The sequence below is a fragment of the Molothrus aeneus genome, chromosome 6, assembly GCF_037042795.1.
Source record: "Molothrus aeneus isolate 106 chromosome 6, BPBGC_Maene_1.0, whole genome shotgun sequence".
Lineage (NCBI taxonomy): Eukaryota > Metazoa > Chordata > Aves > Passeriformes > Icteridae > Molothrus > Molothrus aeneus.
The window spans coordinates 50,830,008-50,853,503 of record NC_089651.1 but is presented as its reverse complement, the minus strand read 5'-3'; the positions used below and the strand labels follow the sequence as shown (position 1 = coordinate 50,853,503).

Sequence of the window (23,496 nt, the reverse complement as noted above, 5' to 3'; positions counted from 1 at the left end):
AAGAGCATCAGTCTCTTGCCCACCTGGATAGCATCCAGAGGAGTGCTAGAAATGAAGGCAAGTTGTCACCCCAGAAATTCCTGCTCTGTGTCCCTCAGTCTTCTTGGAGGTTTTCCATAAGCAAATTATCTATTAAGAAATTTCTACTTCCCCCAAAAGGTCTTTTTTCAAACAAGGTGGGCTTATGTTTGACAGAAAGGATTTGTACCCTTTATTCAGAAAAAGCTACTGAAATCAGCAGAGGAGTGAAGGTAATAAGCTGGCATTATCTACCTACATTCTTCTGATCAAATGTTGGCTCAAAAAAAGGATCTGTGTGTCATAGCTGTAATTAACATTAGAATAACAGAACAGTCCAATTCAAGTAGTTAGAAGTTAGTTGCAAAAACAGTGTTTAAAACTGCAAGCAATAAGTACCAACACAAATACTACTGTGGATCATAGCCTTGAAACACAAACATGACTAGTGCTCTCTCTGCAGCAGAGAAAAAAGCTTGAATCACTTGAAATTTGACAGGATTTTGTATTACAAGACATTGTAAAGATGCCAAAAGCCTCTGGGTTCAGAGAAACACCACCTGAGAGAAGGCAGCAGTAACAAGTCACTTTAGGAACATAAAATTTCATTGAACTTGGAGAGGATGGCAGGGAGAATACCTATGAAATGTTCTTCAAAAAGATTGCCAAGGATAAAAGAAATAAAAGTCTAAACTGAAACAGTACCAATTGTATACAATTATAGGTCATATTGTAAAAACATCTTATTGGAGCACTGAGCATTTATTGACTTGTTCACCCTAAGTTCACCCATACTGAACAAAAAGATAGATGTGAAAAACTGTGCCTTCAGAAGATTGTCAGTATATATGGTCTACTAGAGAATGCAACTTGCAAGACAAACTTTGTCTTGAAACTTTGTTAGATTACACATTTGTTATCTATTTGTCGTTTATTTGTTCAGAGGAGAGAAATTCAGAAAACAACCTATAAGGGAAATACTGAAGGAATGAGGCTTATTTGGCTTAGAAGAGTGAAGTATGACAGGAAACAAAGTCAACAAAGGAGATAAAAAGAAAATTTTCTCCATGCTCACTGAGGGTGCCTTCCAGCCCCACCTTCCCAAGTAAACTCTATTTATTTTTTTAATTAATGAATTCAGATATAATTCTATTTACTTCTCCTTTATTATTTTTTTTATATTAAATTCTTTTTACAGTTTTGTGCTGGAAGCTCTGCTGCTTCTTTCCTAATTGCTGCAATCCTGCAATTAATCCATGTATAATCCATATGATTCTGTTGCGTTCTACAGAATCACAGGTAACTACAGTTGAGAACTTGTGGACCTGTCTCCTTGCAAGCTTTCTGTAGCTCACAAAACTTTAATGAACTTTGAAAAGACAATTAGAACAGCAATAGACGTTTAAAAAAATTATTAAAATATTTTTCTTATTTGTAGTTATTTTAAAAGAATGCCTACTAAAGAGCAGCTGGAGTGAACTAGCTGGAGTCTATTTACTCTCCTAACCTTATGAAATCAAAACTAGCAGCAGCCAGGAATAAACCCTGCAACCTTTAACAGAAGTTTTGCTTCAGATCCAGCACCAATCCACAACCCACACTTCTGGAAACAGATTTAAATGGTCAGCTATTGAAGAAAGCAACACCATGAAACTCTTGCAAAACATAGAGAAAAACTGTGCATTATTGAATAAATCCACTGTTTACTCAGGAGCTATTTAGTTTTACTTACAAGAGCTAGTTCACACCAGTGGTAACTGGCATCACAGTCACACAATCCCAAACTTGTCATTGCTGTTAGAAGTCAGTAACACACCATTACTGCTTTGTCAGTAATGTTTATTTTTGAAGTTCTGGTGCTTCAAGGTCTTACCTGTGGCAGCAGGACTGACAAGTTTATCAGCCTCAGCAGCAGCTTTTTTAATCATACTCTGATCTATGGATTAATAGGGCTGTTAAGTTTACAAACAAACCAATAATTGCAAAAGGAAAGAACAACAAACACAAGTAAAACAAAGGCAGGAAGCCATACTGAAACTCCACCAAGTAGTAGAATTAAATAAGGAAAGGGAAAAAAAAACCCAAACAACTAAACAAAAACTCAAAACACCATTAGGGAAGGAGCTCCACAAATGGACAAGATAAGCCGCTCCCTTTCCATGATGTATGCTGCTTTTAAGCTGCTTAGCTCAAGTTTAGAACAAGAACACAAAGACTGAAAACAAGCTCAAGATTTTTCCATTATAGATTTGAAAGTTTGAAACTTGAAATCTTTAAATTAATTTTAAATATGAGGTACTCAGAAAAAATGAAGGTATTTGTCCCATGAAGATTATTATTGCAGACTTTATACAGTACTGGGGTGATGCTGTTTTTCCAAAGGCACAGACCTCCCCCAGCACACACACACTTAATCCTGATCTACTTCATCTATAGATCAAATGATAACAGCAGCATACAGTATGCTTCAAGCCCCAGTTTGCATGGACACAATTTCTGTGACATTCTGTGGGATCAAATTCCACTTTTTAAAATTTCAAATGTGGAATTAGTAATTAAACAATATAGGGAGAATAAACACAGGTTCAGTCCATGCAGCCCAAGGGATATAAGAAGCCACCACTCCAGCTCCTCCCATGTTTAACAAAGCTCCTCTCCTAACGATATCCATCAGAAGCCTTCATAATGCTATTCCAAACTAAAATCAATCTTGCACACAATTTTTAATAAGGTAATTGTGCCTACTAAGGAATAATAGGTGATTATGTGAAATAGACCATATTTGACAGAACATCTGGGAAAAAACAAGTATTCTGAATACTTCAGATTCTCTTTCATGTTTATAATTCATGTTTAATAAGATTGACTATACACTAAATGATACAGCTGATGTACAGCAAAGTGAAAGTTCTTTACATAAACAGTCACAGTACTCATCTACAGAAATTAGGTGGGTTTTGTTGGCAAATATCAGGACTTATTCTGGTAATTTGCAGTGGAGGAGCAATTGACACCTGTAGTCCTCTATTTGCATTATTACAGTAAATGTTCTACTACTGTAATTTCACACACACATTAAGAACCAGGCATGCCATACATACATTAAAAAAACCTCCAAACCACACACACACACAAATCCCACAAACAAACAAACAAACCCCTACAAAACCAGCCATAAAAGACAGGGGGATAGGCTTACAGCAGTTTTTCTTCAATGTACATTGAACTATGGCTCTAATGGTCTGCCATGACCAAGAAAACCTCTCCTGACGTAGAGTTCAACTCTGCTCACAGAATCCATGAAAATCTGGTTTATATTTTGCTAAGTAAAGCCAGCAGGCATGAAGAACAGATTTGATTACAACTCAGTAATAATTACTAGACTTTATTTCCTCCATGCATCAGATAATATCTGTTTTACAGGCAACATGAAGCCTCTTAATCCCTTGTAAAACCAGATTTGATGGAACATTTTATCACAGTAGAGGCTATCTTTAGTAACATTTAACTTATCTGATATTTTAATTTTTTTCTCAATAAAACAAAGACAAAATAAGAAGATTACAACAGAAAGAGAAGAGAACATGAAGACAAGATCTCAGATATTTTAGTGTCTATTTCATCTGACAACTAACATGAGACACAACCAACTCATTATTTGGCTCTCTAATTCTGTCCCTTTCAGCTTTCCTCATCTCCTGACACAAAACTTTGTAATGAACATGTCATCTCAGTTAGCAAATTAAGTAGTTCCTACCAAGTCTGTTAAATCAGTGACTAGAACTAAATATTTGTTGCAGGGTCACAAATATATAACAGAGATTAAAGGAAGTCCTAACTTTAAAGTGAGAAAATTATGAATCCATAAATATGTAGCATAATTCTCATGTAAAGTAAGGTTTTAATTAATATTAATACATATCAGGATCCCCAAAAAAACAACTTCCTAAGTTAGACAACAGAGAGCCTGTGAAGTCAGTACTTCTTTCCACATCTAGGTTGCCACCACTCTTACTCCTAAGACCTAAAATACCTTGTGTGTTTCTCTAAGTAGCACACAGGCAGCCTCCCAGGCCTCTACATCCTCACACACTCCAGTAAATCACATTGCTTGGGTTCTACTAAACCTTTGCCCCTATGAAGTGCTCAAGTTCAGCTTTTCTGAATTGTGCACAGAAAACCCATTCCTGTAGAGCAGGAGCCACAGGAGAGCACACTGTGGCCCGTGGGCACAGCACAGAATTCTGCCAAGCAGTGACATCTGTCACACCTTGTACTCACTGGCTCTGGCTCAGCTGCTCTGGAACATGGTCAGGTAACAAGCACAGCTCTGCCTTTCTTTTGTAGCTGAGCAGCTGGTGTTGTACCATCTCCTCAGTCATGTCAACTCTGTGCTAGCTTAGAGCTCTGTCTTCTGTCTGTATGATCCACAGACACTTAAGACGTTTTAAATTAAATTTAAATTACATTTTACTTAAGTTTAATTATTTTTTTAGGATAAAAACACCCCAACCTATTAGGAGTTTCACTCACAGAAGACAATACTTTCCCTAAAGAGTTTATAAAATATCGTGATCAGAAGTAGGTTGGTTAAATGTAGATTGTGGATTAAGCATTAAGAAAATGCAAATGCTTTGCTGGTTCATGTAAACTGTAGAAGGTTCACAGATTTAATCATCTGGATTTCTATGTGTTCTTTTTAACAGGTTGACTGTCAAATGTATTTTATTTAGAGTTTGATTTGTAAATTTTGAATATTTCAAGATCTAATGAACAACCTATTTTAATACATATGAAACACTCATTGAACTGCACTATCTATTTTACATCTGTCTGAAATGCAAACCTTTGGTAGGTCCTTTCTTGTTCTGCATGGCCTGCTGCTCCTCTGTGATATTCAAGCGTCGGACCACATCAGCAAGGGCAGATTTGAGCAGCTGGATGTCATCCTCCTGCATCTGCACACGCTGCTCCAGAGAGGCAATGCGATCTGTGACCTCCATACTGCTTGCAGCAGAGGCACTGTCATCTAAACAAAGCAGCAGAAAAAAAAAAGTATTATCAATAATGGATAGCCATCCAAAAGTACTCTATGCAAGGCTTTTCTCAGACTTGATGACTTCTTGAGGAGGAAAGTTTTTGAGCGACCAAAAGGAAGAGATGGAAATAAAAATAAATAAATAAAAGATACATACTTAAGTAAGATGTTATGATGATGTTGGCTTCAGGGCCAGTTTTTAATTGGGTTCCACTACCAATTATCTGCATGTCAGAACTGCAGTGATCAATCATCACCCTTCACTGTTCTGCTCAACACAACATTCTGACACTGCTGGGCATTCACACAGAGAGCTACATTTTCTGATATGCACACACCCTTCCAGAGTTTTCTGTCTCACATAGGTCATAGAGATACTTTACAAATACATAAGTAACAGATAGGCTTACACTTTTTCAAGCTACTATACACAGGCTGAAGAACAGATATTGACCCAATCTGCTAACCCCTAGTTTATACCAGCAGCTTTGAGAACATTCCCTCTAACTGAAATAAAACCCCAAATAAGTTCAGAATTACTCAGTAACTATACTCTAAGCCTGCAAATTATTAAAAGGGTCATTACTTTGATACAATTCACCCATTATTTGGAAGTAACCCATAGAAGCTTCACAACTGCGAATCCATGATGAGGAGTACACGTTCTTTCCACTCAAAATTAGTAATAAGAATATTTTTCCTAAATGAGCACTTTTGTTCGTATCACATAGAAACACTGTCTCTTTTTACAATATTAAGTTAGGAGAAATAAGAAGAAAGCAGCACCAAAGACATCAAAGTCTGTATCAAATAGGAAAATAATGCACAGTTTTTAAAGAGAATTGCAAAGTTTTATTTAACTAGGTTTTGAAACCTAAAAAAAAAAGCTAGTATCTAACTTACTGGATGATCTTCAGTAATGTTAGTCAAGGATCATAGCTTTCAACTCATGACTTAGTAAGTCATACTGTTGCAAAAATGGATACTTATGCTGCTATCTGCAATCATAATTGACTTCTCCTTCATTCCCAATGCAAGCCTGTAGCCTTTATTTCTTTATTCCTTCTTTATTTCTTAAAGCTGAGCTCTCTTTGTGAAGAAGGTGGTATTTGTTTTCATTTCTTGTGTTCTTAATTCTCCTCTGTTCCAAACCAGAGTTTTCCACTTCTTTTGTAAAAGGGCACAATGTGAAAGTTAAATAGTTTGTGTAAAATAATAACTCCTCTTGAATCTTAAAACAAAGTTAAGTGTTTAAAAAAGGAAAACAACTGTTTCTGAGTACATCTAAAAGCATATCCAAAAATGCTAATGCATACAAACTTTTAATCATAACCGTCTAGGAAAAAAAGGCATTAAAATTTTTAACAAAAAATCTATTGATCTCCAAACCACTCCAATACAGACTGGTTTTAAAATCTGTTCATCAGATCAATTTTGGCTTCCTCATCTCTCACACCCCCAATAGCTATCTGTGGTTATCAAAAGCTGAATTAGCATAACTAAGAAACAATGTAACAATATTGAGAGTCCAGAAATAGCTACAGACTACTATAGTTTAAAATGCTTGTTAATTCTGTTATAGGATTTTCAGACCTTATTTAAAATATCACCATTAGGATATTATTAGACTGAATATAGTAGTAATGCAAGTATCTGGTTCTGAATGAACTAAATCAGAGCTCAAGTTCCTGAAAAATATTAAAAAACTTTCCCCATGACAAAGCTTCCCAAACTTTGGCCTAATCAGACTTCTGCTCAACACAGGACTCTGTCCTGTAGCTATTACAGGTAATTAGTCCCCAAACTCAGATTAGCAGCTATGCTGGCAGCAGTAAGAGCTGCCTGCAGAACTTAACCTTTCCTCTGCAAACAAAAGCCCCACGCTGCTCTAATGACTTTACACTTTAACTCAGCTGGAAATAACATGGATTAGCATACTGGACAATAGGCAACCAAATCAAAAGCTTGATTTAACCAATACAAGCCAAATTCAAGCTTCAGCCATTCTTCCAAATTCAGTATCATCAGGAATAGTTTTCCTCTGAATTCAGTCAACAAGAAATAGCCAAATCCCAAAACCAGGGCAGCAAAGGAAACCCAGGGGAAAATCAGTTGGTGTTGAAAGGATCTACATTTGCTACAAAGGAAAACATCCTCATTGAAGTATCTATTTCACTAATTTTTAAGTGTGTGGAAACAGTAATTTCACCCAGACATTAATCTTCAAGTGGTAAATCAGTGGCACTGGTTTATTTACAGTCCTGTAAGAAATCAGTCCCACTAATAACTATTAAGATGCACAGTTCTGTCCCTTCTTCCCCCTCCTCCCATCTGTCACTGTGACTCTTCCCCTCACACCCTCACTGACCAACAGGCCCCAGCAAACCCTTTCTTGGACACAACATCTGTATCTTCCACTATAATCATTTTTGTAGGGTCCTGGCAACATAACCCTCATCCTTGCTGTAACCTACAGTTTGTTTGGTTTTTATGGTGGTTACTTCACTGGGTGCAGTTCCTTCCAAGGATGCAGAAAAAAAATAAAATTTTAACAGCTTTCTGTAAGATTGCAGCTGGAGACAAGATTGCTCACAGTCCAGTACCATTTCACATTACCTCCTCTTTGCATGCATGTACAAGTAAGCTAGAAAAGAGACACAGAATACAACAAAACTACATTTCATGAAGAATGCAAAGTTCAATTATTAAATAAGCATAACCTGTTTGTTATGCAAGTTGAGGGTGGAATATTTTTGCCATTGAGATCATTACATCCCAGTATGTTGAGCAATAAAGTTGCACCTTCAACACAGCCAAATAAGTGAAATGGTACAGTATCAGAAGAGAAAAAAAACAATTAATGCTATAAACTAACAATAGAACAACTAAAATGTCACTGCAGATGTCACCTATTCTGTCCACACATGCAAGAGTGGTATTGTTAGCCTAATTTGTGACCTGCCTCAGCAGTGTACCATTCATCCTCACAGCAAAGGACATCTGCAAGGAATATTTTAGCACACATTTGTAATGAAATTTGGAAAGGCATATGAAGGAGACTGCAAATCCAGACAAATTGCCTTTAAGTATTAGATCTCCTTATCAGTCACTACCACCCCTTGCCCACGGATGGGCAGAACAGACATCACACTGCCTACATGGGCAGCATCAATAGCACAACAGAATTAATCTTTACCTTTTTTCATCAATGGGAAGAAAAAGGACTTTACAGTGAAATTTATGCAACATGTTTTTAGAAACCTGAAACCTGAGTCACTTTCTACAATATTAGTTTCTTTTCACCAATTTTGAGGCAAGTCTAAATCATTGTCTCTAACATGTAAATCATAGAATGGTTTTGGTGGGGAGGGACCTTAAAGATTCTGCCCATCTGCAATGGGCAGGGAATTAATCTACATCTCATGAAATAAATGCCACCTACAATGTCCAAAATTAGATAAAACAATGAGGTATCAATTCAGATGCCGCATTTTTCATTGCAATAGGCATTTCTGGTAAAACTTGGAAAAAAGAGTCATTTATCATTTTTGCTTTGCTGAGATTCTGCAAGTTTCAAAGGAAAGGCAGCAAAAAAGGGGAATGTACTACATGCTTCTCTAAATTGTCCAACCAGCTAATCCATGATCTCATAGATTGGAAAGATTTCTTATGGCAAACTAAAAGACAATACTGAGTCAAATGATTAATCTGCTTCCAGAGCATATTCCAGTTTTACAGCAATTTAGTACTTGAGCTTAGCCAAACGTGAAGAAATAGCTGAAGCAAAGCCAACAACAGGATGTGTATGCTGTTTACAAGAGTGATTTCAATACTATTTCATTGTATGTGGGCTAAAGCTAAATTACATACTTACACCATTAGTTAGAAGGAAGCCTATTAGATGCATACTATTTTCTATAGAAAAACCTAAACCTTCTGAAAAACCTAAATCTTACCTGTATGTTAATGTGTATGAAATAATTAAAAAAGGACTTGGCATTCTCCCCCCTAGAAGAACTACTTTATTAAACATATTCCACCTTTGCATTATGCAGACATTAATTTTGAGGCTATCTTGTCCAGCTCAGACCACAGCAGTTGACCATGCAGTGCAAATATTAGGTACTGATCTCAAAAGACTGGCAAACAAATTTGAATTTATTCAATCTACATGGCATATTTGGAGCACCAATTAACAGGATAAAACTGTACATGAAGTACTTCCAAAACTGATTGCAAATGTGGTTGCTAGACACTTTCTTTATAATACATTTTAAAAGTGGCATCTCAAAGTCTTTGCAGAGTTGTTCTTGCATTTAGACACTCTGCAGGACATCAGGAAAGAAAATGCAAGCCTTCTGAGGACAGCAAATGCCAGCAGAGGTCTTTGGCAAAAACTAAAGATAACCCACATGATGGAAAACATGGCAAGGGATGGCAGAGGAAAGGCAGCATCACCCGCACACAGAGCAGCTCTTCTTCGAGCATAAAGACATAGATTGTGCCAGCAAGCCTGAATTGAGCTCAACTGGCAGGAATACTTTCTGTCACTGAGAGATTTCATTAAGTGTATCACGTTCTGTACTTGTCCTGAAATCAGTTGGTACAAGTATTTACATTCCTTGGAAATAACTATGAACTTCAGGGCCACTACTACAGCCTTATGAAAATGTACATGGACAGAAGGGAATTCTGCATCCTCAGCATGCAGCTAACTCTATAGCAGAACATAGCAGCTGCTGAGAAAGACATGCCATCAAAGGAGAAAGAAAGTTAAAAACAGTAGTTATGAAAAAATAAGCAAACAAAAAAAAAAAAGCACAATCCTGCAATCCTGCAGATTAGGAGATCCATAGCCTGAATTTGACCCAGTATAGTAGCAAGCAATTAAGAACACTGAAGATCCTACACTTCCAGAAACTAACTGCAAAGTTGTCAGATGTGGCACATGTCACTCAGCATGTCACACATTTGGCAAGTTCCCCTTCTCCTGCCCACATCACCACTGAGATCTCATGCAAGTAACTGAGATACTTCAACAACTTCCTTCAAGCATCCTGGGAATAACACTACCACTAACTTTCAAATGACCTCTCTGCTTCACCTCTCTTGATACCATGTTTAGCTTAACACTCTAAGAGAGCAGAAAAATATCTCTCTGTGGCAGGCCTCTCCTACACCTTCCAAATCCTGCCCTCCCTATTTGGTTCATTTCATGCATCTTTGGGTCTGGGTCACAGAAGTCAGGCAGACAAGCTATTGGATAGAAACAGTTTCTCTGAGTTGACAGCAACAAAGAGAAAAAAAAAAAATTGGAAGAGAGACAATCATCCAACTTTTCTCAGAATAAAAACAGGCAATTTACTGTAGCACAGAAACAGGGGAATGCAGGCTCAACATTGTTGCCAGGCTTTGAAGCAAGATTGGAAAGTACCAAGTATTCTCCTTGTATCAGTTTCTGTGGCATAATATCAGTGGTCATTCGCAGACCAGAGCCTCTGTGCAAGGGAACAATGGGAAAATAAAACAGCAGGTTTAGTTTCCTTTGACAACACCACGCCAGGCTCCTTTGTTTAAAAGATTAATGTCAACAGTATTTCACAGACTAAATATCTTTCCTCTGCTCACTTTTCTAATGCAAAACACTGTACCATACCTGAAACACAGCAGCAGCCCTCCAGGCTTGTCTCCTGGGGACAATGACAACACATATGGGCAACAGCTTATCATAAAGTCTGGTACATACTAGACTGGTCTGCCAGATTAGAGCTTTCCACTGTGAGAAGCAAGTGGATTTAAAGCCCAAAATAATGTTATCCTATTTAATCTTGTTACTTTGTGTGGTTAGGGGAAAAAACCAGGCAGAATCTTTTAACTACAGGTAAAACTGTAAACATTGTTGCTTTATGTGAAGTTTTGGAAATCAAAACTTGTTGCCAGCTGAATGTCTAATCCTCTAACTGTATTTTGCTATAAATGTATATATAATAGGATAAAAGTGCAAGCATCATATATACTTTTTGAGATGGAAAATTTGATCATGAGGAACAAGAAATCATATCTAATATTTAAATCCAATAGCCACAGGAACAATGCCATGCCTATCTATAAGCTTATGTATGTACACACACATACCATTTTTGAACAGGTAGGACAACTTTTCAGTTCATTCTGTATTCTGATGCATGTTCTTAAGATAAGAGTGATTAGCAATGTAAGGAGATGCCCTAGTTGGGTACAATCAGGTACATCTCACATTAAGTAATCTGAACAGCCCAGATTAGTTTTTCCATGTCCTCACACGATATGTATGTGTAGGAGGAAATGGAAAGAAAACTCTGCCCCACACATCTGCCTAATGCCCTACTCTGGATGTGCTGGGAACCACAGTAGCAGAAAAGTAAAGCATCATCTTATGAGAACAGATCGCTTCTAAACCATTTTAATTAAAAAAAAAAACAAACCAAACCAAAAAAAAACCCAAATATTTTTGTCAACTAATATGGACTACAGATGGTTGTTTTTGTGAACAGTATTTTCCTCCTCTAATACAGCTAGCTATTGCAACCCAGTACTTTTATTACTTTATTTCCCAACACTCACTGAGGAATAACTTGTCCTTTTACAGTTTCACCACTAGAAACCTAAAGACAGGGAATATAATTTCCTAAAATTAGAGGCAGAATTTGAAAGGATAAATCCATAATAGCAATCATCACTCAGGGCCTCACAGCTGGGAGCACTGCATTCATTAACAAAATGGGAGAGAAGAAAATGATCTAACAGAACATTTTCAGAAAGCTCCTCGTGGCTAATTAGTTAGGAATCACTGCAGCAAAATTATAAGCATGTGCCCTTGACCTGCCTGTAGCTGTCAAGCTATAGCCAGCAGCTTACTATTTTTTCCCAAGCAGATGGTAAATGAGCTTCTACTTGGAAATCAACCAGTTAAAAATTATCTTCCCCAATAGCACTTTAGAAGAAGACGGAAGAAATTTTTGACACACCAATAAATTAGAGGAATTTTACTCAGAAGAGGTCTATCAACATAAATGCTTTAACAGTTCAGAGCTACTGTCTTGGCTCTGTTGAACACAGAAGCCAATAGAAAATGTTTTAGCTAGTTATGATTCCTCCACATTATGCTGGGATCAGCCCATACCATTGAAAAAAAACCTTAAACCCCAACATTGCAAACAGAAACCAGGAGGGTAAAGATAATATTCTGTAGCATAATATGAATGCAAGGATAGTAGCTTGAAAAGGAAGGGACTCCATGGTACCTGCCTGGAGTTAAGAAACTGAAGATGCAGCCTAACAAGAACTTGCTAATGAAGGAACCAGTAGGGTAATTAAGCTATTAGGGCAGAATAGCTGGGCTGTGTTTTACTGCCTTATATTCTCAGTGATGTGCTGAGACCTGTATCAAGAGACCTGTATCAATCTTATATTCTCAATGATGTGCTGAGACCTGTATCAAGACCTTAAAACAAGAGAAGAAAAATAGATTGTGGAACATGGGAGAACATCTCCAATGACTCTCCATCTCCATGTCACAGCTATGGCTAAATGTCCAAGTCATCCAACAACAGCTAGGAAGGAATGAATGCAAATTCACCACGTGATGTAAGGCAAAAAGCCTTCAGCTTTTGTTTAGCACTACTAGACAAAAAGAACCAATTCAGAAGAGATTTGCTTCTCCTAAATATACTTTAAACCACATGCAAATAGACACCACACATCAGTTCACAAAAAACTTTCTCCTTGAAACTTTAGAGTGTTTAATTCAATACTTTTTCACTGCTGTAAAAAACTGGATGTCTCCATTTCATTCTTCAACTATGCCATATGCATAAAAGCAGAAAGATTTACTTTTACTTGCAGTGAGGAGAGATTCCAAAGGCAAGAAAACTGATTTTAAACACCTTTTAAAAGTTATTGATGTTAGCCAGTGGTAATGCATTACAAGCCAATTTTTTTTTTTTCTTCTTTGTTGTGTTTTTAAGTCATTTTAAAAAAGAAAAGTTGATTCATAGTCTCAATAAACCCTAAGATACATCAGCCAGTAGCTGATCTGCAGTTAAATGCATCCCTTATGTTACATTAGAGACAGGAGCATTTAAGCACTTCAGAAACTACTTGGGTCAGCATACATTTTGTCATTTTCCTAATTTCCATATTCAATATTAAAATGACAACTGATCCTCAAATTTACTTGGACTATTAGCTTTTTACCTATATTTTTTTATAATCTACAGTTAAATGAAAATTATAATCTTACATATCTATGTTTATTTAAAAATAAATTGAAAACACTATTAAACTTTAGAAATACATAATAAATTAAAGACTTTTCCACTTAAGAAATTACAAATTTACTAAACTGAGACTACATCAACAGCAAGTAATCCATAATTATCAATTTGAAATAGTTTATGTTTTATCTTATTTCATAAGTGTATCCTCTGAGAAATAAGAATTGGAAAATCTCAGCCTCTAATCAATAGCATTTATTTGTAAAATAAATACCACTTCCATTCTACATTTACATTTCTTAAAGGCTAATCAGCTTTATTAATTATTTTCTGTAGACTCAAACTAAGGGACACAATACAAAGAGAATAAAAGATTCCTCCTGCACCTGCAGAAGGGGCCATTGATGTCTAAAGCAGATTTATCACTTTCACAGATTCTGGCTACTTGCTCTCAGCTAATGGCTTTACTTTCAGCAGCGGTCTGACTTTTCTTTAGAACTCTGTACCTCGTGAATATTTTAGTTTCTGAAATTAATGCAGTGTTAGGCTTCATTACAGGTTGTCACAAAGACAAATCACAATCTAAATATTTAAAGGAAAAAATATTTCAAATTTAGAAAACTATTAAAAGTCATCTTTTAAAACCTGTCTTGTTCAGTACTGTCTCTAACAGAAATACAAAATTTTTTACTAGAATAGGCAGTAATCTAGTGCATGTGAGAAGTACTTGAATTAACTAGTGATAGCCTTGCTTGGATGGTAGAAGTAAAAAAGCATCCAGAATGCCCATAACTGAATGGAATTTTACCCACACTGTCCATCCTCATCTTCAGTTAGGATTAAGTCTTCCCTTCATTTAAGTCTGGCAAATATAATACGATATAATAATATAATTATTAGCAATATACTTTCTTACTGTAAACTCTTCCCAATACATATTCCCATTCTCCAGCAAAAAAATCTTTGCTGACATAAATGCAGAAAGAACAAACTGCCCTTGCCAAGGACTCAAACATAGCCAGAGATACCATATTTGAAACAATATTTGATGTCCTGGCATTAACCAGGAAGATGACGGCATTAAGGCTATTTAGGAGAAGGAAGAAAAAAACCCCTTTATTTGCTATCCTTAAATAAAAAATGAATTCAGGTTTATTTCAGGAAACAGAGAAGCACACATAATCTGAAAAATTATTTGGTTAAAAATGCGACTCTTCTAATTTCCATTAGGGACAATTCCATTAGAAGACAATTTCCACTCTTTTTATTTTTAATTGGGTTCCCTAGCATGAGATCATATTCTTATTTCACCACAATAGGGTGCACAGCATTGTCACAAATGTCACCCAGCTGCGATGCCATTCCCAGCACGTTGTGAAGTGTGGTCCTGCCACCCTGTGAGAATGAATGAGTTGTATTCTAAGGCTTGCCCCATCCTCTGCAGTACTTGGCAATGCCACAGCATTCACATTGCCTATTTTTGAAAGAAATTCAGGCTTTCATGGAGGAGGAGACAGAGATAAACTATTTTATATCTTTCATATTGAGTGAAAAAAGTTTAGAAATACGCTTTGATCAATGAATGCAATATTGTCTCTCCCCAGGGCTATGGAGAGCCCTCAGTAAAAGTGACAGAGTCAGCAGATGTCTGGTCTGCCCTTGGCTGGGAACAAGCCCCAGGCCAAGGTCCAAGCTGAGCCTGGCTCATGACTGTTCCTCTCCTTCAAGGACTTTGTGGGACTGATTTCCTTCTGGCGGCAGCCAGTACTTCTGTATGAGTTTTCACTCGAGAGATTAGATGGATGACGGCTGTGCAGAGTAAATCCTTTCCCAAAAGCCATCTCCTAATAGCACTGTGCTGAAGGACTAGTGTGAACAAACCCTGCAGAAAGCCTGGCTGATAAGGCTCTTGGAGCCCTGTGATTATGGGAATCTGAGCCTCAGCCTTCATGATAAGGTGGAGCCTATCAGCAAAGACAAACCTTTAAGGCTAATATGGCCATTCAGTTTTAGGGCAAGAGCTCTCTTATGCTTTCTTAGCTCTGGATGTGGGTGGAAAGCACATAAGTCAGACTTCTGTATGCAAGAGTACAGGCACAAGTTAGGTCAAGTGCACCCACTTGAATTAAATGGGTTTAGCATTTTAAAGGCACTGTTTAACAATACAATCTTTACTTACAATTCAAGAAGGAACATTTTTAAAGTGGTCCTGAACATAGATTCGTGGTCTACAAGTATGTAAAGATTATTGCAATGATAAGATTTGCCCTAAACAACATTCAGATACAGTAAATTTCCTCAATACAGCACAGAGCAGTGATTTCCATGGGCTGTAAACTGAGCACCACATTGAACTTGAAAATCACTAGATTTACAAGAGACAGAAAAAAGTTGAAACTGGTTGGAAGACATTTCTCCCAACTCCACTGAAGAGATAGTTCAGAAAACAATATCTGCTCACATCACATCAACTTTTTTACGTCAGCCAGGAGATGCCTTTTTCAAAATATCCTTCATTTTAGCATGAGAGAGTCAAGATTAAAGCCTAGTACAGTACAGCTTCTTCACAAAAATATTTAGTTACATAAAAGCAGCAGGCTTAATACATAGGCTCATGCTAAGATACACAGATCTCCATGGCAGAGGTTACAGCGTCCCTGAGCCAGTGACCCAACACCTCCCTCTCAATGGCCTTATTTGTAACAGTTTCCAAATGTTGATTCTTCACCAAAAGCAAAAGCATTCAGTATTTGCAAAGGCAAAAGTTGAAAAGAAAGGAAAAATGATCCAGTTGATCAGGAATCCTGTTACACTTAAGCCAACAAGCAACTGCTCTAGCGGCGAGTGCCACTAAGACAAAGGGGTCACACAGTCAAGTAAATCTATCCACAACTCTCTTTTTCTTCCTTTTAGATGGGAACAAGACAGCTTTGTAGGCCCAAGTAAAAATAACCAACGAAACAAAACCCAAAGCAAAGAAACAAACAAGTTGCTCCTCAAAAGATCCACACAAGAATAAACCCAAACCCAAATAGTTAACTGAAAACTACATTTTGAGAAGTCATTCACAGAGTGTGATAGTTCCTGCTTTCCTAATCATTAAAAAAGAAAAATATTTTTTACTACTGTATTGCAAAGTAGCTCAATACCCTACTAGCTCCCCTTGCATGAAAAAGAGGCTTTTGAACTGGACATCAAATTTACTGGTTTCATATTTACTGCATTTCAAAATCACATTAAATACACTTATCAGATTTATCTGATGCCAGGAAAGTCTGTCTTCTGAAAGGAATGAGGCCTAATTCCTACAAAAATTATACGGAATGATTAAATAATTAAAAAAAAACTTATAAAAATGAATAAAACAGTTTTGTTTTAAGTTTCATTATTCAGACTTAGTTCATACATTTTCTTACTCCCCAGAGCTTAAAAAAGCAAGCCTAATAATTTTTCTAGAGGTGCTAGAACTTTCTATCTGTTTGACATTTCACCAACAAAACAACCAACAACCAGGAAAGTGCATTGGCATCCATGGATCTGTACCAGATGATTTTAAAAAAACCATTTTGTTTCATGGACAACTGCTTACAGCAGAAAAAAGGCAAGTCCCAAGAATTTCAAAGCATTTCCTCACAAACTCTGCAGGAGGCTACCCTCTCATGGTGCAGGTTCTGGAGTCTTCTTCTCTTCATCTGCTCAGTGGCTGGTGGGGCACCAGCACAGAGAAGCTCCAGATGCTCCATTATTAGAAATGTTCAAGGTCAGGCTGGATGGGATTTTGAGAAACCTGATCTAATGGAAGGTGTCCCCTAGCTCTATCATCAGTGAAATCTACCCAGCCCTAGTCCTGCAGCCCTCAGTCAGGGCTGTCCTGTGGGGATAAAGACTACTCAGTCAGGCATGGCAAAGGCTGGAGGACATTCAGCTGTGCTGCTGAGACCTGTGCACAAAGCCTGATCAGCATCAGTGCTGTGAGAGATTACAGCACACTCAGCAGAAACATCTGCTATTTTGGCAGCTCCCCTCTGATTTCTGAAGGACTTGGATGCTGGCAAACAGGATAGAGCAGCAGTGGGGTGGGAAAAGGGTCCCCCCAACAGTGCTGATCATCCAGAACTCAGCCTGACCTTCTCTAAGGAAATCAAAATGGTACTAAAAATCTGCAAAGAAAATAATATCGAAAAACTGCCAGCATATACCAGGCCCTCACAACTGCCTCTTGACTGCCCACAGACAAGTGCCTGCACACAGGCAGCTGTGGCTGCTCCCTCCTTCATGGAAGAGATTGCCCCATATCTCAAGTCAGTACATGCAGGGATACCTTCACATCTGAGCTGCACTCGGGAGTCGTGGTCCCAGGGCACAGGGTGAGTGACCATCACCACCAGATACTGGAGAGAGCTGGCAGCACTGCCAGGCTGGGAGCTCAGGGGTCTTCAGCAGGTAGGAGTGGGTCTCTGTTTGTTGTGGGAAAGAGCTGGGATCCACTGTGCAGGTGGAAAGTACAGAATCAGGCTCCCAGATGGCACAGGACACAGAACATGGACAAAGTCCAATGCAAGCAGCCAGAAACATGGCAATAGGAGAGGGGCAGTCGCCTGAACCCAATTCTGCTGCCACCAGTACATTTGGCCTGCTGATGACACCCTGCCAAATTAAGCTGAAGATCCCCAAATCCCACAGGAATACTAAATGCCATGTATTTTCTTCTGCCTTATGTGTATCTCCCCATATATAACTTTCCTGTGGACTAATCACAAAATTCATACACTATAGGTAGGTCAAGGCCCTGCTTTGTCTTCACTCCTTCCCATTCCTCCTTTTCAATGCAAATTACAAAAATCACCTTCTCCTTTAGCTTTTTTCCTGCATCCTTGACAGGTTGTAAAGGCAGTAAGGGTAATGTTCAGAACATACAGTGCAAGAAAAAAGCTTATTATTTCTGAAAGTTAATTTGAAAGTGAATAAATAAGACACTTGGTAAGCCAATGCACACAGTTCTAAGATTATACCCATAATATGCTGTATTAAGAACTTCTTAATGAGGCAAAAAGTTATTCAGAAAAAGAGTGCCAGTAGCTTTCCATAGCTTCCCTTGAATTATTTCAAATGGATACAATCCATTTTCACTTTAAAACCTCTGCTTTACACAACTGTTCAGAGGCTTCATCTTCAGCACAACATTGCTTAAAGAGAAATGGATACGAACATGCATATCATTCATATCTAATGCAACCCACACCTTCTTTTTACTATCTAATTATCATGTGCAAGCCTGTCAAAAGTGTCAAAAGCTTTTTTTTTAAGCTGCTACTTTTATCATGTGAAAGATGTCATCACTTTAACAACACTCATTTGTTTCCCAAGGTTTGTGCCTCCAAAAGGTCAGAAGAATTCCCTGGACCTCACTGCACTGCACCAGTCACCTTGGGAGGAGCCTTGAGGGACTGAGTTTATTTGACTGCTTCCCATTTCTACTCCCGCAGCTGTGGAAGTGGGAATTCTGCTCATACAGATTGCACAATATGATAACTGACATTTAGTATGCAGTGCTCAACCACAGCTTGCTAAAGGACAGGTAACATGGACTTGTAAGAACAACATGTCAATTTTCCCCAGTCATAACTGGAAAAGGGAAGATTTCACAACTGTGCAAGTTGCTGACTTGTCAGCAGAGTTACAGAATTGCTGTTTGCAGCACAAAGTGACTTTAAATTTTTATATAGGTCTACCTATTTATGCAGCAGAAGAAAAAGTACTCCAATAAACTGCATGTAAAACCAGATAATTTACACTTCTTAAAATAAATTAAGTTTCTACAAAAAAAATCTTACTACTACATTTACAGTAAAGATAAAGCTTCCACAGTGCACAGTCTTTGCAGCACAGAGGAACACAGCTTGGTAAACTGAGCAATGGCTGCATGACACCAATTGTTTTAAAATCACTGTATGTACTTTAGCCACTACTAAATCTAGAAAACCTAGTTAATACAAACCAGTGTAGTGTCAGAAGTGCTCTGTGCCAGAAACAGCTGGAAACACCCAAACAGAAAGAGTTTCACCATGCCATAATCAAGATGTTTGAAATAGCTTTTTTCCCTCCCTGATGTATTGTCCTACTTCTTATTCTGTACAACAAGACACTTCTTTTAAGGGAGCCAGACTGGAAGAAGTTAGGAGTAGCCAGGAGAAGGTGGCCTGTATCTATTTCGTTCTTGGGGGAAGTACAGGAGCAGTGCTGGGACTGAGCCTTGCTCAGAAGGTGAAGGTGCTCACTCTTTGGGATACAGACTGCCATGGACTTGGCAATTGGTTGCCCACTGAGCATGGGGCTGGCAGACGCCACACAGAACCAGAATTACAAAGAGAGAGAAACTTCTGCTGGGGTTTTTGCCCCCACCCAAATATCTCTCTTTGCCTTTTCTGGTATTTGTCAATGGTCCATTGGGCAACATCTAAGATGTTGGGCTGGGCTGCAACATCTCCCTCTTGAATCTCTTGTTCCACTTAAATGGATTAACCAGTTCCTAATGCCAGATATTAAAACACTGACAAAATGCATGTGGCTTTCCACACCACTGATTTTAGCAATTGTTCTAAATTAAAACCAAACCACAAAAGAGACAATCTTAGCAATTCTGTAATTTTAGAGTCTTTACTAAAAATCAGCTGTTTCACTTCTGTTAAAATATCTGCATGACAGAAAGAAAGAAAATGTCAAAACTTTATTATCCTTCTCCTTGCCTCCAGAGAGGCTTCAGCCAGGCAACAGCTACTTCAAAGCTTCACATGACACATGCCTAGAGATTTGAACCAAGAGAAGCAACTGCCAAATTCAGGAGGCAGTAAAAGGCTTAGATTTTGAGGGCTCCCTGAGGCTAAATATTTTTTAAAACTAAAAACTCAAATATAAAATCTAGAAAGGAGGAAAATCCCTGAAGTTACCTTCTAGAACAATATGCACACAAATCTCTCATAACCTTCTGAGTCACAACTATCAAGGTTAATAACCCAGCATCAACAAAATGGTTTCTGGGCTTCACAAAATCCTACATAGCCTTGCAGGAATCACTGGAGCTGCTTTAGGCCCATTTAATCTTCTTGGAAACAACAAAGAGTAAACAAACAAAAGAGTAAACTCTCTCTCAAGCACAAAATTTTTAATCCAGGCCTTCCTATATGGGACTGCCAAAGATGATTACTAGCTCCTGCAAGAGTATTTGTGTTTAAATTCCTCAATGCACAGAGATCTTGTGGACCTTCCTCTTCTCTTTGCAATGATTCTCCTGTAATCAAAAGAATGCCCAGATTTGGTTCTGAGAACACAGCAGCAGCATCACACTGATGATGTTTGTTACTGATTAATTCTGGTTTTAGGTTATGTCTTTTCCTGAAAAGTTATGGAATAATCTGATGAGCACACCCCTGAAACAAGTATGTTCCCAAGTAAAGTAATGTAAGAAAGAAGAGATTATTGTTCTTTTGATAAAAATTTCACTTCTATCTCAAAACTATGAAGGAAAATTCTAAGAAATACAAAGCTAAAAGTTTCCAAAGTGCAAGAAAAAAGGTAGGTGATATTCAATTACTAATTAAAATTTCAGTTAAAAAAATATTGAGTACACCTGTGTGCCTGGGGCTAACTATGATTCTTTTTTTAATTGAATGTGATGTCATATTCTGAAGAGCACATTAAAAGGATTACAAAAAAAATTGAGGTCTGTCGTTTCCAGGGAGGGAAAAAAACCAACAAAACTCACACAGACACACATGAAAAGCAATGACAAAACCAAAACATTCACCAAAGAAAGAGAGGAATCTTAATGGTAAAAAATTTATGTTCATTCACTCTGCTTAGAATGGGTTAGGTGGATGGAAATTAAATTTATGATGCATAGGTAATTTTCTACTTCTATGTACCTTAATTCAATTTTCAATCATATTTCCAGCAGTCAAAAAGTAGTTTCCCTCTTTATTGGTCCTCAGCAGCTGCATGTCTCTCCCTTGTACTGCCATATGCACTGTTTTAAAAGTTTGCCTACCACCACTATGCCTGGCACAAGACAGAAAGAAGGGGATCACTTCTACCTGCTACAATACATAACAGATGGGCAACACTTCTAACTTGGGTTAATTTATTGATGCTGTGCAACACATGGTGCCACAAGCAGCTGCAATGACAAAAGCAAGGGTCCAGTTCCACAAGACACAATGGCCATTCTAGAAGCCCCCAGCCTGCCTGCAGCACCCTCTCTCCTACAATTTATCTTTTGCTGCCTCTGGAAACTGATTTAATTCTCCAACTTGGCAGAAAACTAACCCAGGAAAAACAAAACCAAAATACCACACACAGATACTGCCTGGTTTAAATTTTTTTTCTGTTAGGTTAGCATGTTAAACTAACTCCTGACAATTTAGTCCATCAAGTAGGTAAAACCACAGACAGCAAGTGAGGGAAGGGGAAATGAGACCTTCCTTCAGCAGCTGCACACTGTGGTGTGGTTTATCAGCCCCAGGTGAAAATGGAAATGGGCAGTGGGGCAGGGACAACAGGTTTGCCCTCAAGATCAGAATCCACTTAACCTCTGTCTTCTGAATTTTACAGTGCTATCTTCCAGCTCCCACAGCTCTCTGGTTTATTAACCTTTACTCCTAAGGAACACTATACACCCTCTTATCACATAACATCTGAAGGACTGAGCCTGTCATCTTTAACATCCCTTTGTCTCCCCATCTATGTTACTTTGTATCCTTTCATTTCATTGAACCAGTTGAAACATTATCACATAGTATTACTCATCTTCAAAGTTAGAAAAATGATTGTATTTCATCCCTATGCATCAGAAACAAGGTACATTTTATTTTAAAAGGGCAGATGAAAGGAGAAAGAGTTCTTTTGATTCATCTTGTCCCTGTGGGAGCGTGGGAAGTGGTAGGTTGCCCTGCTATAGACTCCCCCTATCTAAACAAAATTTAGAAATAAACAGGTCAATCACTCAGGGGTATGTGCTCACAGAAGAAGCTAAAATACAAGCAACAGTATCTTACCCAGAACTGACAGCTACAGAACAGAATCTCTCAAATAATTTACACATGAGGCAATGCTGGAATAAACCACACTGCTGTAAAGTTTCACCCTAATGCCTAAAACCCTCTGCTCCATAAAAAACGAGTGAGTAGATACAAATATATTGCTCTCGTGAGACCACACCAACAAATGTGTTTTCCAACTTCCATGAATTTTAGTTACAAAGCATTCACTTAATACAACAGCAACCATTTTTCAATTCCATAGCTGAACATTTAATCCCACAACTCAGTTTTTTAACTCTTTCCTAAAACCAAAACAAAGCCTCCAGATCATAAAAGAAAGCTGAAATACCATCCAAATAACTAACGATGTAATTCAGCTATAAATTTGTTCTGAAATACTACTGGTGTGATAGTCAGAACCATATTTTTTCAGGTTTGCACAGATAACATGCTTATCCTAAGTCTTTCAAACAACAGGTCATCCAATACAGCAAAAACTAACTAAGCAAAAGCCATCACACAATAATCAGCCACAATCTGGGGAGGGAACCCCATAACCAAAACCCTTATGATTTGCATCCTGTTTATTCAGCTTTAAAACCAGAGATGGAAACACCAAGCTATTAAATAATAAAAAGGACAGGTAGACTGATACACCCATATTCCTTCCCCTCTTTCTGCCTTAAAAATGACTGGGCTTAGATTTTTCAGTAAAGCAGAACAATTGTAAATGCAAAGCCTTAATTTTAGCTCTGTCTGATCCATTAAAACTTGCTCAAAATAAAGAAGTCCAGAGTTTTCAATTTTTTGTTCTGAACATGATCAACACTCATAGTGATCTTTCTGACAGAGAAACCATTTAAAAAAATCTTCAGACCTAAGGAAGTGCTCAAGACCAACACAAGTCCTGTTGTCCCTTGTTCACAATATTAAAAATCTCTTCTCAAGAAAACCAGGACAGAACATCAAGGAAGCAACTTCTATGTTGGTGTACTGACCATGTTATTTCCCAAATCAGAATGAACAATGGTTAAAGACTAGAGAGTGGGAGAAAACATCTCTAAAAGACTATGACAATTCAACTGCCCCAGCTCTAGCTGCCACAGCTCCCTATACATATTTCAGTTTGTTCCCAAAGATGATTATTCAG

The 23,496-nt window shown here is 37.8% G+C and overlaps 1 protein-coding gene across 6 annotated transcripts in view; it reads right to left on the bottom strand.

Moving 5' to 3' along the window:
• Nucleotides 1-23,496, bottom strand: part of EML1 (EMAP like 1) — a 121,852-nt gene that overhangs the window by 47,018 nt on the left and 51,338 nt on the right. For all 6 annotated transcript variants that reach the window (XM_066551507.1, XM_066551512.1, XM_066551505.1 and 3 more), the window contains exon 2: nt 4,865-5,047. In XM_066551507.1, coding sequence (XP_066407604.1) covers nt 4,865-5,047 — 183 coding nt within the window. The remainder of the gene's footprint in view (nt 1-4,864; nt 5,048-23,496) is intronic.